Raw genomic sequence first — 16,591 nt, 5'->3', positions numbered from 1 at the left:
ATCCAAGCTTTGTAGTGTACACACTGCAAGTTTTTCTGACATTCTTTAACCCTGTTATCCACTGAATCTTGTTGGGTGCAACACAGGGAACAGCACACAGAGTGGCTGTTGTGCTGTGATTGTCGAGGATAGGACCCAAAATGCCACTAATTTTCACAAGGTTTGTGAAGCATCTCCAGCAGCTTCTATGTGAGAGAGGCTTCTGTCATCCTGCTAAGGACATGGGCAAACGGTGCCCACATTAAAGAGGCACCACTTTCTTCGAGGCTTCTCTGAGAGCTCTTCTTGTTCAGGCAGAGACCAAGCATGACCTAATCCCTCCAGCCCTTACCATCACCAGAGGTAAAACAAGGACAAGAGCCCTTCAACTCACAAGGATGTTGAGGCAGCATTAGCAGATTGAAAGCTCTGAGGCCCTGAAATGAAAGGCATCAAAGGCTCCAAAATACTACTGTAAGATTTCTTACTATGATGCAACATGTGCTGTAAGAAACAGGGTCACAAGAAAAACAAGGGATATCTTTTTTTAATTCTTATTTTACCATATCTGCTCACCAAATTTTAAATTCTAATTCAAAAGCAGACAAGTAAAAAATAAATTGAAAAATGTAAACCAAGAGGAACGTATGCTTAGGGTTGGAAAAAAATTCTCTAACAGTAGGTTAACACACTTCCCTGTGGGCTACACTCAGTTTGATAAGTTTGAACTCAGTGGCAATCTTCACTCCATAGTCCCACCAACAGGGCCAATCCTAGAGCATAGCTGGATTCTAAGGAAGCATCAGTCACCTGTAAGATCACATTCTTCCATCTTATTTTAGAATTGCAACAAAGGAAATACAATTTTTTCCATGTTCAAAGAGTTTTCCAGATAGAGGATTTTTTTCCATTCAACCATGAACAGAAGTTGAGCAAAAATGAGACAGAATTATTACTAACTTTACCCATCTGAAAAAACCCAAATTCACTCATAGACCATGTACTGAGCACACATTTTTCCTGATTTTGATAATTTGACAAGAACTACCTGTTTAAAACTTCTTTTCTTCAATTTTCAAGCAAAATTTTAATTTCTGTTCCCAATACTTGTATTTCCAACATGGGATGGGACAACATAATAACAAACACATTTACAACATGTCAAACACTTTCATCTTTAGCTTTTCTTCTGCAGTTTATTATATAAATTACGCTTTCAAACATTTAGAGCACTCACATTTCAGAACAGAAACACCAGTGCAAAGAGTGGTTTGTTCAAGTGCAAGGAAGTTACACGTCCCCACTGACTCCAGTGGATGAGGCTTAAATGTAACTCCTCAGTCCACAACTAACAATTGTGTGACCTAAATGTGAGCATGTTGTAGTCAACAGAAACACTGGACTTTGGTTGGTAAAAACCAAATACTTTGACAGGACAAAGAGAAGAACAGTTTGACCTCCAGCAGACCTGTGAATTCACTGGGATTGGAGACCACCTCCATCACTTTTCTGAACTGACATTATTATAAATAAGTGAATGCCAAATAGTCTATTTGATGCTCAAATTCAATTATCAAAACACAATAAAGCTTCCATGCATGCGGGTACTCCAGTGAATGCCACAGGTCACCTTTGGCACATCATAGACAGGACCTGAACACAGAAATAATCCTGATCTGGCAAGAGCATAAATGAGAAAGCTTGGAGAGCTTTCCCATCTCCAATGCTAGTAATTGTTGCTGAAAAATTTATTAAACCAAGACTGAAATACAGCAATCACCTCTCAGTTATACAATACATACTAGACCCCAATTTTAATTACATCCAAGCAAAATAAATCTTATTCAACCCAGAGATGCTAGCAACTGGGGTCACTGCCGTGAAATGCAGGCCACTGTCAGTAGTAGTTATTAGGATCTTAGAAATCTGCATTCATTTCTCTTAAGGAACTGTTGCAATGTAAAAGCAAAATGACACAATTCATAAACAACATCTTTATTAATGAGTTTTCTTTTTCACATTCTTTAAAGTGATGTTCAATTGAAATCTGCATAGTCAAGAGTGCAAAAAAAAAAAAAAAAATTCATGTAAGTCAGACCCAAATGTGAACACTGCTTTTTTAAAAGCAAGACTGGACATAGTCATAGGAATAAAATAGAAATAAATGGCCAGGGAGGTACGGAGGGGGTGGGGATGAGAACCACGAGGAAAATCCTCGTCAGTATATTTGTCTATTAATGAAGTCTTCACACAAAGACACACAACACTCATTCACACTCGTGCACAACAGAATGTAAACTACAGAAGAAAGGTCCTTCCTCTGCTGAATGAAATGAAACAGAGCAAGATTATTCTTGTATTTCACTGAGCACTGATCAGCTATTCCAACATACCCAGGTGGATAACACAAGGTCCAGTTTCTTCATGCCCTTATTACAATCACATTGCAGCCACCATCCCACAGCAGGAACCAGGAAATCAGGAGTGGTTCCATAACACTGAGAATTATTCTTAACACACACTTTTAAGCACCATCACCTCCCTTCCTTTTTAATTTTTAATAGGATTACCCCCTTCTTTACTGCTGTTGTTCACGGTTGGTTGGAAGAGCAGGTGAAGAGGACCCCTCCATGCCCATGCAATGGCTCAGCCTGTGGAAGTGCAGCAGAACATCTCCACCTCCAGCTTCATTTCCATAAGCACAGGCAATACAGTGCCAAATCTCTCACATCAACACCACAATGTGACTCTGCAAGTAGTACTTTTAATATTTACACCATCTAGTGATTTAGCCGTGGTTCTCTGCATTATAAACATCATCAGGAAAAGCTAGAGGAAAAAAACAAGAGGCATATCCCCTACATAATGGCTGTAGGTAGTAAAGATACACACTGTCCACACGCTGGTGAGAGGCCACTTCTTGCCTCCAGTTTGGATTTATGCAGCAGAGACACCACTCTACAGCTGAGCACGAGTTTAAATGCAGAAAAGCCATCCAATACCATCATACTGAACTTCACCACACACGAACTGGGCTTAATGTTTTGCATGTGATTCTACAGTAATAAACTTCATTTACAATTTATATTAGGTTCTGAATTATTCAGATGCACAATCTAGGACTGTGGGGAACTGATCATCAATATTCAATCATACCAGTTCAGGTTCAGGCAAGGAATAGGTCTCATTTATTTGCTTTGTGCCTACAGCCTTTAAATCAACCCCAGAGGTCAAGAGAAAGTTATTTGTGAAATCAAACCAGTCAGAAATCCATTTGCTGCCATGGATATTGGAAACATAAGGCCTAAAGTATTTTGGAGAAGATGTACAACAGGATGTAGAAGGGATTCAGTACAACTTGCTGCAGTTTGTAGTTGTACAAGGAGAAAACAAACTACACAGTGAAACTCAAACCCATCATAGTGAAATGGTGACTCCAAAGCTGAAACCCCACCTTCATTTGGCAAATTAGGAGTAAAACATGCCCAGCACATGGAAACACCAACCACAGCTCCCAGCCAGCATCAATAAAATCTGCTGGGGAAAAAGAAACTAAAAAAAAAACTAAAAAAACAAACAAAAAAAAAATCTTTCTTCAAAGATTATCTGCTTTCTCCTTGGGGAACTAACACTCAAAAGCAGGGAAAAGCAGTCAGAAACTGGAAAGAGGGACCGAATTTTACCCCAGAAATAAGTCCCCTGGGCAGCCAGCAGCTGCCACACTAGCCAGGTTTCAAGGCAAAACCACATAAAAGAATCCATCTTGTCCCAGCTCAAAATACCAAAAATAAAACTGGCCGAAGGGTGCGAGCTGGTAAATTTTCAAAAGCAGCAATGGCAACCCATTTTCTTCCTGGAAATTTCAGTGGCACGTCTTCTGGCAGACCCAAAAACTAAAGAAATTGGAAACAGGATGTTTAATGAAGCGGTATTCTTAATTTCTTCAGAAAGAAACTGTAATTCTTGTGTCACATCAGGGGTTTAATTCAAGAGACCAGTAGATTAAGACCACTTTTGTCATTAGCTCAAGATTTACTTTGGCACAGCTAATTTACACTACTTGTATTTGTGGTAACTACAAGGGGATCACATTAGATTTTTCCTTTACTATGCAAAATCCTAAAATAAATACAATTTAGTAGTCTGAAAAAACCCACCTTACTCTAACCTACAATGAAACTACTTTGTGGCCTGCTTGTGTTTCAGGAAAATATCCCACATATTCAGATCAGCCTCACTAGTTAAGACACATTAAAACGAAGCATTTCCCATTAAAGTTGCCAAAAAATTGGATTTAAATTTATTGCATGACGTTGCATAAGAAAGTGTATTATTGAAAACTGTAAGGCATCATGCAATTATCCATCAGCTAATTATTTATTATTCCTTGAAAGATGGTTATATACTCTAAAGTTATAAAACCAGTTTCAAAAAAGTACATAAAAAATTTAACATAAGCATTAAATATTTTTCACATGTTCATCGTTTTCAGCTGTTAAAAAGTGCATTCAAACATACTGTACTGGAAAGTTGCTCTGACCAAAAATGGTGCTGGAGACTCATTAAATTAAAAGCTGCAAAAGGATGTTGCATGGGATTAGAAAGCTCACAGGTTGTGGTATTTAAACTTACAAACTTGCTTGAAATAATTTTGCAATCCTCACACTTACAATTTAGCATCAATGATATAATTAGCTAAAAATGTGTATTTTTAAAATTGAACAGTCAAATGAATTCAAGTTACGTACACTGAGTGATCAAATAAGGAGCAGACAACATTGAGACCCGGGCCAGGATGTGCCGTGATTTTGGCAGGGATCAGTTGATGTACTGGGCCATCCAGCGGAACCCCTCCCCGTAGCCTTGTCTCTTTAGCACACTGCACATGAACACCTCCAGGGGCCTGGCATTCAGGTCCTTCAGTGGTGTGCTGCCCTGCAGAGAGACACAAACATTCCCTTACAGTTCCCTTATAAACAACATCTATTCTATATGGACATCTGCGTATATGGAATGCCCTTATTTAACTTGTGTTTGATATTGTAATTTTAGAAAATAAATTAATCTAAAATCACAGAATGGTTTGGGCTGGAAGGGACCTTAAAGCTAATCTCATTCCAAACCCCTGCCATGGGCAGGGACACCTTCCACTAGACCAGGTTGCTCCAAGCAAACACTTCCAGGAATGGGGCATCCCCAGCTTCTCTGGGCCTGACACCTCCACAGAGAGACCAGAACATGTGACCTTAATCTCAGTAACTTGTATACAAGAAATACACTATGTGCGTTTTCACATGCATCCACACTGGAGAGGGGGAAGTATGTGAAACCAGAATGGAACAGCAAACATGCAAAGAGAATTTCAGAGCTTATATTTGGTGTTCAGTCACAGTTCCCTGCTCTGTTTGCAACAGTTTTCCAACCAGATAAAAAAAGCATTTGCTACAAATTTTAGGACTGACCGAAGCAAGAGCGCAAGGTGCTTGCTTGCCAAGATCAGCACAGTGCAATAAAGCTGCTGTTCAAACGGAGATTCACAGTGGTGTTCATACTTCATCAAATACATGCGGTGTAAAAACCAGAAAACAAGAGGGTAAAATGCATCAAACAAGGAACTAAAGATTTGTTCCTGCCTGACCTAAACTTTGACTGACACTGAACTTTAAAGAAGGCACCTAAGAGTGAATAAGCAAAGAAGAATTGCAAGGCAGGTGCCCTCAGCAGAGCTGGTCAGCTAATGGGAGCTGGGATGGAAGCCACAGTGGAACAACTCTGTCAGCTGCAGGGAGGTGTCTTTCCAAGGGCCAAGGACATCGGAGCACCCTCTTTCTGATGCTCACAAGAAGAGCACTGTATTAACTCTACTTTAAGAAGAGTTGAAGTATCACAAAGATCCGTACTAAAATTCTGCCTTGTTGCTACTGATGCCAGTAGGAGCTTTTTCTTTCTCACAACCTACAAACTTAGACTTCTACAATGGTGTAAATCTATCTTAAGCTTTAGATATATTAAGTGGAAAATTATTAAAGCTTGTACTTGAAATGAGAAAAGTCACTTACTGAAATACTCTATTCAGTTTTCTCTTATAATTCACTCTGTAACTATCGCCTCTGAAAACTGTTTAAAAATAGTGCATAAGAATGTTGAAGCACTAAAAATTATTCTAGATAGAAATACATTTTCTCTGAAAAAATGTGGCATTAAATATGATGTAAGAAGTTGTAGTAGGGATACATCTAACACACAAAAAGAGACCCCAGGATTCATTCTATATACTGTTACTATATACTAAGTACTTTATAAATTAGAAAAACATTTATTTTTTATAGCTGGAGCAAACCAGAGTCAACACACAAATAAGGCAACCAAACTCCCTAAGCAAAAAACCTCACCAAAGAAAAAACCCACCAGAAAAAAAAAGAAAAAGAAGAAGAAAAGGAGCAATACCTTTCCCGTTGTCTGGCCATATAGACCAAACGTCTCTCGTAACCTCTCTTCACTGATGGCTTCAGGTCTGTCAATCTTGTTCCCAAGAATTAGGATAGGCACATTAGCAATAGTTTCATCTGTCATTAGTGACTGCAAAAGAATGGAGAAAGGAGGACTGATTAATTTAGAATACAGAAGGTCAAATCACTACTACTCATTTGCAGGTGACAGCAGAGGTCTGTTGGGTATTTGAGCTTAGTTCTTAGAAGTTCAAACTTTCAAAAGCTTATTTAAACTTACATCAAGTTCTTCTTTTGATTCAAGCAATCTTTCATGATCTGCACAGTCCACCAAGAACACAACGCCATTAATTGCAGGCAGGTAGTTTTTCCACACTCTGCGAGCTACAGGGAAAATAAGAATTAAAAATAAAAGGAAATGATGCCCAAATACAGAGCAATGCACACTGGTAACTAAGAAGCAACAGATGTGGGTGGGTTTGTTAATTTGATTTTCATTCTTAGCCTACGTTGCCAGTCTTTGGGATGCAATGTCATGTTTTACAAAGCTTGAAATAACAGACCAAAATCATCATTCTCTCTAATGTTATCACTGTTCTATCCTACATGAATGCTGATGTATGGAAATGGTTTTTGTTTCCCCAAGAATTATGTCAACAAAGGTAAGTTTGAAGCACAAAGCTTAAAGGTAAATACAAGGAATTCAAAATACAGAACTCCTCTTCATATTATTAGTCAAAAGTTTCTGCTCTACTGCAGCTCTTGCCAAATCATATTTGGGATTTGTGATAAATGGTGGAGACGGGCAAAAGAACAGCCAATGTCTTTTATGCTGCCACAGAAGAGTGTGGGAAGTCACTCTCTGCAGCAGGGCCGTATTTCTGATTGGACACAAACTCCAGCCCAGTTCAGTGAGCTTAAGTGAGTCAACACACACTCTTACCTTGAGCATGTCCACCCAGGTCGAAGGTAGTGAAAGTCATCCCAGCAATTGTCAGCTCTTCTGAAGCTGGAAATACACAGAATTATGTTCCAGGTGAAGATTACGCAGTGCTTTGGAGAAGTCTGGCCTTCTAGCACATAGATTTTACTTTCTTTTGGTTCTTTACAGTATTTTGTTATTCAAGAAGAAAATGAGAGTAATACATTCTCTCAGAATCAATGGCACATTCACGTATCACCAAAATGTTATTAGCCATTAAAGCATGTGTGAAATATCTACAATACAGCAGAGTATTCCTACATTATTTATCCCTACATATTACAAAAACAACAGTTGGCTCTGGCATCTGGTTTGCCAAAAAGATTTGCATTTGGCATTTTGTTTTCAATGCTGTTCAAGGTTTCTCCTCTTCACATCCTTTCCCAATTTCTCACCTCCTTACTGGACTTCCCCAATCCACATTTTCAACCTGTGTTGAACTTTTTGTCCTGCAAGGTTACCAGGATAACAATTGCACAGCAACCTCTGAGACATAAACATTAATTTTCCAATTATACAGAGAAGCTGTTCCCAAAAATTGCAAGCCTCTATTTCTCACAGCTTCTATAGTATAAACTCTCCGCTTCATTGTTCTGCTTGTTATTCACCTCTTAATTTTAAATATAACACATTGAACTATCCTACACACATTTTTTTTTAAGATTACTTGAACTGTCCATGGATTGCAATCCCAAAAATCCCTTTGTTTCTCCCCAGTTAGATTGGTGGTCTTATGATGTATAATCAGATCCTGCTTTTCTTACAATCCTTCAAATGCTTTCTAGCTAAGGAACAGCACTATTAACTTACTGGGGTGTAATGTGGGGACGTGTTGTCCCAGTCTGTCATCTTTGAGCATGTGCAGTAGTGTAGTTTTTCCAGCATTGTCCAGTCCAAGAAACACTAGTTTGCCTGATTTCTTGTACAGTCCTAAAACAAAGAAGGACCTAGTGAATAATCAGTTCAACCAGCAGGAGTACTAGAGATGATTTTGCTCCCCAGAACAAAGTGTTACAGTCACGGTACAAAATACAGACCAGGCAAACTCCACCACACCTTTATCAGTGCCCTTTATCAATGTCCTCCTACTTGTACAAACTACATTCCCACTTACCACAAGCCTGCTGCACCAGGTAACATGCAGCTTACAGGATGCTTGGCAGGAGCAGCAGAGGCACACAGCTGGTGTGAATGTGTCAATCATGGAAATGCGTTTGGATTATCTTAGAAAAAGTATGGCAGAACAGGACTAAATGCTAACAGTGTAGTTTACTCTGCCCCAGCAAAAGGACAGTTCTGCTCACAGGTGGTGGAGAGGTGGGTGCGGACCCAGCACTAACAGGAGGCTCTGGACCATGGACCATCCCGAACCTGAACTCTGTTCAGCTACCTCCAATTACAGCAAAACACTTGTCTGAGGCAAAAAGAAAATTCAGACCTCAATGAGAATAATATGGAGAAATTGGATTCAACATCAGTAATAATAATTTGTGTATGAATTCTTTAATACTGGTTAATATATCATCTGGACAAAAAGTAACTTCCACCCATATCCCCAGGAAAACTGTTGGCTACATCCTGAATGGCATTGTCAGGGCACTTCTGACACACTGGTTCCCATGCGACAATGCTCTCCTAACAGGAATAAGAAATTTTATTTTCATTGATTGTCATCTTTATAAAAATACCTTCTGCCCTTCTTCTCCCCCTCCACTTGTAACCCCAGAAATGCAACAGTTGCTGTGAAGGAGAGGAAAGAAGTTTAAAACACAAACACCGTATTTTCTTAAGTTGGAGATTATCAAAGGGCAATTCTCTTACAACTTGTCAACACTGTATCCTCTGCCAGAATTAGTTTTCATTGCTTCAAACTCCTTGATATTCAAAGTAAAAGATTAAGATAAATTAAATTTAAAAACAAGAAATCAATCCTGTTCTGTACTGAAAAAACCTATCTTCTCTAATGTGCTATCCTCATGTGTGTTGGGATGTTCAGCCAGCCCCGCTGATGCCACAGCATTCCAGGGCCAGAAGTACCTCTGCCCAGCAGACCTTTACACCACTGCTGTTTGCTCACCTCTCCCTCCGCCTTTAAGCCAATCTAAGGGATCACATTCCAGCTGGACATGTTTTGTAACTTGCAGGAATGAATATTCTCTCCTATTCCTCATCTTGTTTCATTAATGATCTTTATTACTCCAGGTCCTGTAGAGTGTCTTCACAGTTCTTTCAAATACAACAACTCTTACTTCCCAAACTCACCTTCCCACATGCCCATATACATATATTAACTATTAAACTACAGAGTGGAGGAGAAAGTGTTAATGTTTACAGAGAAAGAAGAAGCGGACAAACATTTTCCTATAGTAACTTACATCACAGGACTAACTCCAGTTCACATTCACCTTATGAGTTAAACAAAACTCTATTAACCTATAGGAAAACAATAACATTTTTGCCACTCTCAGCCTGCACATCCAGGAGTCTTTGCTTCCCAGACAGATGTTGCTGGCTTCTCCAAAACATTTCAAGCTCCCAACTGTCTTTCAGAGAAACACAAGACTAACAAGCAGCCATACTTCAGCTATTGGCTACACTACACCAAGACCAGAGATTTTATATATACATATAAATTAAAAAATGTTTTTGTGCATTCCAAAAGTATACTTGTGCCAAGATGCTCGTCCTAAAGTGAACCCATCAGCCTATTGACAGGACAGCACAGGGAACTGTGGGGCGCCTCCCAAATGCTATGATCTGCCTTCTTCAACTGTAAGTATAACTGAGAATGCAAAGAGAAAGTGCTTCTCTTAGAAAAAGAGGGACATAAAAGGGAGCTACTTCAAGCTCCTCTGTCTTTCAGCAGAATTAGCCTTTGCTTGCACAGAAATGGAAGAGCAGGCCAGTGTGCAGTAATCACTGTGCAGCTAAGGAAGAGGAGATAAGAAAGATTAGTCAATTTAGTTAAAATTTCACTGGCTAACATTTTGATAGCAGGCCAAGGGTCTGACATTCAGTGCAAAACTTTAAACTTTCAACTGATTAAAGGTAGGTGGCACAGCTTGCTATGACTTCTTAGCCTCAAATGCTTTTTGACCACTTCAATAAAATCCTTTGAACTTGAAAATTGTGCTTTTTACCTATGTGATCTGCAAATTCTGATCCTTTTTTTAGTATCCTAACATTAATTTTCCTCCTGGTTGTGGGTTTTTTTTCACCTTGAACTGATATGGATTGCAGACTTTTTTGTCCGGGGAATAACTTTCTGAGGCTCTTGAGCAGACGCCAGTGAAGTTTCACACTAATTTCTGTGACACAGAACAGAAAGTCACAGAATAGAAAGTCACAGAACAGAAAGTCACAGAACAATGCACTGCTGAACACGAGAAAGGGCTTCAATATCTGGCACTAATTTTTTGTAGACAGCCCCTCCTATTTGGATTCTGAAATTATATCCTCATGTGCGAAAGAACTGAATTAAAATAACTGAGTTCAGTTCTTTACAGCAGAGAAAAATCAGGAGAAGATCCATAAAAGCCAATTGAATGGCACCAGCTTAAATGCAGTATGATTAGTAAAGTCCAACCAATTATGATCATGAAAGAAAATGTAATTTTTTTTCAAGAAGTTAAGGATTAATGTAAGATGGAGTGGAAGTGAAACTTTTGTTTGAATGTAACTGAATATACACCAAACCAAATATTATTATTTACCCAGCAGCCTTATTTGAAGATAAGAGAGATGAACAGATATTTTACACAAGAATAGCAGAAAGGAAAAGCCTCAAACAATAACGACTTACCTAAAAACTGCAATACGCTACTGAAACCACTGTAAATCCAATCAAATAGGAACATATCTGAATCTTATAGTCTGAAATAAAGAGAAAACATAATGCATTTAAGTTCTGTCAGAACAGTACATTAAGCATTGTAAAGTATTTATAGGTAACAAAAGTAATTCAAAATCCTGGGTTAAAAATAAAAAACCAATTTAGTTTCAATAAACTGTATCATAGACCAATTAAGTGACAACAGCAAAGATTTTCCCCTCCCTTGGGAAAACACTACATGGACTGAAGTCTTTGCAAGAAATAAAAATAATTTTATTCAAAGTACAATTTGTTGAAAGTGTGTGATGATCCACTGAAGATTTTAAACAGGATCTTCACTTTTCAACTGGGAAAAAGTGGCACTTCAAAGAGGGCACTAGAGGGATATCAGTGCAGAGTCAGTGTTCCAGCCACCCCTGGGAGCTGCTGGGGTTCAAAGCAGAGGCAGTAAGAGGTGAAAAAGTTTTGCAGAGTTGAATCTACAGAAGTTTGATACCAAATAAATCCCTGTTGTCCACACAGAACCTGTCTGTTTGGCTTGTTATGGAAAACAACTATCTAGCACAAAGCACTGGAATTACCCTTCAAAGACAGGGACCTCCTGTATTGTCCTGCACAGGCTGCCACAATTCAAACCTTAAATGCAAAATTTTTGTTTAAAAAAAACCCACCAGACCCCCATATTTCCCACTGAATTCCTTCAGCTTAGATTCAAGAACAGCAGGCTGAGCTGAGAGCCAGTACTAGGCTCATTGTGTAGCCATGAGCAATTAATTTCCTAGCTTTCATCTTAATTTCCTCATTATCTAAAGTGAGGATAGTCATAGAATCATTGAGGTTAAAAAAGACCTTTAAGATCATTGAGTCCAACTGTTAGCCCAGCATCACCAAGTTCAACACTTAAACCAAGTCCCCAAGGGCCACAACCACAGGACTTTTGAGCGCTTCCAGGGATGGTGATTCCATCACTGCCCTGGGCAGCCTGTGCCAGGGCTTGGCCACCCTTTCAGTGAAGAAATTTCTCCTAATAGCTAATCTGAATCTTCCCTGCCACAACTTGAAGCTGTTTCCTCTTGTCTTGTCACCTGAGAGAAAACACCAACCCTGACCTGGCTACAACCTGTGAGGGAGCTGTAGAGAGGGATGAGGTTTCCCCATGAGCCTCCTTTGTCAAGGCTGAGCCTCCCCAGCTCCCTCAGCTGCTCCTCATCAAACTTGTGCTCTAAATCACAATGAAAGCTCCAGTTTGACATAGTGAACTGTGAGTATTTCAGTTCTCTTGAAAGACTAAAGGGCAACATCCTTAGAAGCCTTTAGCCAGCTAATTCCTACTGGAATGCATAAGCTCTGCAGACACTGGAGTCTGACTGCCCTGGAAAAACTGGACTGCACTGCTAAGCACAGCTGGCAGAGGCATCCACACTGCTACAGGTTCTCACCACATTTGTTTAGAAGCTGCAGGGCTGCCTTGGGGCATCACAAGAGCACTTCAGGGCAGCTCTGAGCCTGGAGCACAGCACACAGGAGTCAAAACACAGGTCTGAACCAGCCTAAAATCCAGGCATCTGTCGTAGCAACTGCACTCATGACAAAGAGTTTCTTTGCTATGCAACAACAGGTACATCATACAGAGGTAACGTGGAAAGAGGAGGAGCGAATATTTAAATGACATTTGCTTGTACTGGAACAAAATCTGTTCAGATGACGAAGCACCAGGTGTCTTGGTTTCGCCACAACTAACCCTGAAACCTTTAACCACATCTACATTACTCTGAACAACACAGCAGCTGCAACAGGCACAAATTTTAAGAATACAAATCAAATATGCTTGTCAATGCATAAACACCCAGTTACACAATGTCATGACTGAAACTGTCCTTTGCACGGCTAAAAAGCAAAGGTCAAGAATAAGCAAACATGGCAGAACACACACGTCAGCAGATTTATTTATTGCTTGAGCAAAATACCAATCGAGAAAAACCTCTGTGGGGCTTAGGAAAATGATCGACTCAAATAACCTGCAAATCAGGGCAAACAGCATGATGTAAGAGAAGTGCTCAGATTACTGAGGTGAGAATAACTTCAGTGTTCAGCTGTATTAGCCTGTTCCATCTATTACACTTAGATTTACAAAAAACATCAACCAAAACAATCTTCATGCATCACAGAAAAAACTTCAAGGGGTGAGAATCAAATGATTAACTTGAGAACAGGATTACTCTACAAACATAGCTGAAGTGGCATTAATACTGCTTCAATTTCCATCACCATAAGAAAAGTGGTGTTGGAAACAGAGCTATCCAAATCCTCCCAGAATAACCTTCATATCAGCTGGCAGCAGTTAAAGGAAAACACATCCAAAATGGGAAAAAAATGGACAGCTAATTGTAAAGGCACACAGGTAATATTTGAACAGAGATATTACATCTACCCTTATCACACAGGAAAAGTAACTACATAATTCAGAGCTGTGTCAATTCAAAGCATTACAAAGTCAGAATGGCTCTGCTCTGGTTTCCAGAGTTGTTATGCTGAGAGCAAATTTAGGGAAGAGCTAAGGCTGTTGAATATACACGGACTCAAACACTCAGGCTCATGTTAAAAGCACTATAAAAGCAGAACAATGAAGACTCAGCAATCACTGTTCACAAGCCACGATGAAGATACTATTTTAATGTTATTTCAAGGGTTGATTTGAAAATAATCCACTAGAAGCAGACGAAAGCTTTGAATGAAAAATTGTGCTGGACCAAGACAGTCCTTTGATACCAACTACTTTTACAGACATCGCCAACTCACTGCGTCTCCACTACAAAGTTACTGAAGTTAACTTTCTAGTATCACTTCAGTGACACATGTCTACCACTGAAGAATGTCCCCATCAACCCTGGTCAATGTTATTTTATCAGAAAAGCATCACCCAGTAACTCCCGTGGAGCCAGGTCCACCACTCCATAGACAAAGGACATGGGTTCACTTCCTGGAGACTGTGGGGAATTCCTGCACAGTGGCTCTGGTAACACCGAGCCAGCCTCCTTAAAGGAAAGCTGCTGACAGCATGGACTAGCAAGCAAACTCACTCACATGTCTTTTATCTTCTGAAAACTAGGAAATTTTTTCCTCCTACACTCCACTTGCTTTTTTCTAGCTAAAAATTCATCATTTCACTTCCAAACCTTAGGACAGCACTCACTTCCAAAGCTTCACAAAGTTCAGGTAGGAGACAATATCAGGCTTTTAAAGAGAGTTTTAAATGCCTTTACAGAACAATTAGGAAATAGCAACCAGTGACACCCAAGCTGAACAGCTCTTGCATGAACTGGGAACACACTGTGCTACACCTGTGTGGGGACTGTCAGTAAGAGCCAGGGAAGAAATCTCAGTCCAGCCTGACTGCACCAAACCTGCACCTCAGACACAGTTCAGTCGGCAACCACAACCTGTCAGCAACAGCTTAAAGCCCACTGCTAAGGGTGTATTTTTAGTTTTTCAGTTAGAATGTAAACATGATCACCACAACATTATAAACTATTACCACAGGCAACAAAAGTCAAAATCCCGAGGAAACTCAGTGGACAAACTAAGATTCTACAACACAGTTTATTCTTCGATTTGAAACTGCACTCAGAGTTGTATTTTAAAAGCTAAGGAAAGGCACAGAATTCAAAAATGAGGTAATGGCATAGACTTTCTTTAGTATTTTAAAATATTTTTGACAGCAACTCATCTTCGAGACAGCAGAGTTTACCGGTGAAGACAGCACCACAACACACGAGTTCCTAAGGGCACCTGATGCAGAGGTTTAGCCAGCCCTGGCTCACAAAGCCCAGCTGTCAGAGCACATCCTCACTGCAGGGCTGCTGCAGCCATTCACTGACTTATGAACAAAACCCTTAAAAGCAGTAACTTCTGAAGAAATAACAATACTTCAAGCAAGTATTGCCAGGTCGATACAACGTGGCAGATGGCTGCCCAGAGAGGCTGCAGGGCATCTGTGGGTTATGGGGTTACTTAACGCACCTCACCATCTCAGACCCACTGAAGCAGCGTTGCTCGGGACCTGCGAGCACCGTGACAGCCTCACGGACCGGACGGTGCTCCCAGCGGCCCGAGCAGCCCCCAGGGCTGAGCCGGGGGGAGAAAAAGAGGGAGGTGATAGAAGGGATAGGAGGGAAGGGAGGGGAGCGCCCGCCCCCAACCCCCTCGCGGCGCGCTGCCCGTGGCCCCGCGCAGGCCGCGGCTTCTCGGGGAGCGCAGGGACCCCCGGCCAGGCCCAGCCGCGGCACGGAGGCCGCTCTCAGCAGGACACGGGGACGGCCCGACGCCCTGCGGGGCTCGCCCGGCTTTCCCATCGGCCGGGACGGACAGACCCCTTACCGCCCGCCCCACTCACCCACCGCCGAGCCTCAGGTGCTCCGGGACTCAGGCAGCACAGACACAGACACCGACACCGACACTCACCCGCGGCTGCGCCCGCTCCGCCCCCCGCGGCTCCTTCCGGCACCGGCGCCCGCGGCGCACACACTCGGCTGGGCTCGGCTGTGTTCGGATGGACTCGGCTATGTTCGGATGGACTCGGCTGTGTTCGGATGCGCGGGCGTCGTCTCGGCTGGGTCGTCTTCGGCTGGGTTCGTCTAGATTCGACTCCGCTCGGTGCGAGTCGGTCGTGTTCGTCAGGGTTCGGTTCCGCTCCGCTCGGGTCCGCCTCCCCTCTTGCCCGGCCAGCCCCGCCCATGGCCCCGCCCCTAAGCCGCAGAGCCGCTCCCGGAAGTGCCACGTGTCCGCAGTGCGGCTGCGCGCGCCGCCCGGCAGTTCCGGTGGGTCCATCCCCCCCGCCCGGGCCGGTGCCGCCACACGGGCGGCTCCGAGCGCACCCGGCAGAGTCATGGCCCAGCCCGCCGGGGCCCCCGCCGGCCAGCAGCCCTACAGCAACGGTGAGTGCGGGGCAGGGCCGCGGGGCTCGACGCGGGACAGGGCCTGGCAGGGACGGCTCCCGCCCCGCGGCGCTTCCCCCGGCCCCAGGCCGCTCTGCGCCCCTTCGCCCTGGGGCAGCGAGGGCAGGGGACCGGTGCCCGCGAGCAGAGCGCGGGTAGTGGGTTCCGGGGACGGTCCGTTCGCTGCCCGGGTCGTTGGGTTACACCCGGCTGAGCTCGGTGGTGCCCTCCTGCAGCCCGGACACCCGCGGCCCGGGGCGAAACACAGCTGAATTAGGGAGGAAAGCAGGAAAGGAGCGGCAGCGATGCCGAGCTCCTTGTGTGACCCCGGGAGTAGGGGTGAGGTGCTATCGGACCGGGCCCTGCCCGAAGTGTCACTGAGGAAAACACAGAGCGGCTCATTAGGCAAAATAAA

The 16,591-nt window shown here is 42.4% G+C and overlaps 2 protein-coding genes across 6 annotated transcripts in view; one reads left to right on the top strand and one right to left on the bottom strand.

The window, feature by feature from the left end:
• Positions 1 to 1,958: 1,958 nt before the first annotated feature.
• On the bottom strand, positions 1,959 to 15,795 carry SAR1B (secretion associated Ras related GTPase 1B). 4 transcript variants are annotated; one of them, XM_042014789.1, is made up of 7 exons: positions 15,704 to 15,795; positions 11,213 to 11,283; positions 8,221 to 8,340; positions 7,372 to 7,437; positions 6,709 to 6,812; positions 6,427 to 6,558; positions 1,959 to 4,914 (listed from the first exon to the last, which is right to left on the bottom strand). In XM_042014789.1, the coding sequence occupies exons 2-7, from the start codon at positions 11,265 to 11,267 to the stop codon at positions 4,798 to 4,800; spliced, it is 594 nt and encodes a 197-aa protein (XP_041870723.1). In that variant the 5' UTR covers positions 11,268 to 11,283; positions 15,704 to 15,795; the 3' UTR covers positions 1,959 to 4,797. The 4 variants fall into 4 exon arrangements, with proteins under 4 accessions (XP_041870723.1, XP_041870724.1, XP_041870725.1 ...); XM_042014790.1 differs by having other exon boundaries at positions 15,636 to 15,723; XM_042014791.1 differs by having other exon boundaries at positions 15,640 to 15,714.
• Positions 15,792 to 16,591, top strand: part of SEC24A (SEC24 homolog A, COPII coat complex component) — a 23,968-nt gene continuing 23,168 nt past the window's right edge. For both annotated transcript variants that reach the window (XR_006013875.1, XM_042014788.1), the window contains exon 1: positions 15,792 to 16,176. Coding sequence is in view for 1 of the 2 variants with exons in the window: in XM_042014788.1 (XP_041870722.1) it covers positions 15,792 to 16,176 (385 nt within the window). In the remaining variant the exon portion in view is untranslated. The remainder of the gene's footprint in view (positions 16,177 to 16,591) is intronic.

Source organism: Corvus kubaryi, unplaced genomic scaffold (genome assembly GCF_017639235.1).
Source record: "Corvus kubaryi isolate FWS band 111438036 unplaced genomic scaffold, C.kubaryi_AGA036_p1.0 split2-37374, whole genome shotgun sequence".
Lineage (NCBI taxonomy): Eukaryota > Metazoa > Chordata > Aves > Passeriformes > Corvidae > Corvus > Corvus kubaryi.
The sequence above is the reverse complement of the archived record's forward strand: the minus strand, read 5'-3'. Positions and strand labels throughout refer to the sequence as shown.

Excerpts from the sequence above, each read along its gene's own strand:
- SAR1B (XM_042014789.1), bottom strand. The coding sequence starts at position 11,267 with ATGTTCCTATTTGATTGGATTTACAGTGGTTTCAGTAGCGTATTGCAG. Across the intron at positions 6,813-7,371 it reads CCTGGGTGGACATGCTCAAG|CTCGCAGAGTGTGGAAAAAC; the intron begins GTAAGAGTGTGT and ends TTTTCCCTGTAG. Across the intron at positions 4,915-6,426 it reads ATGGCCAGACAACGGGAAAG|GGCAGCACACCACTGAAGGA; the intron begins GTATTGCTCCTT and ends GTCTCTCTGCAG.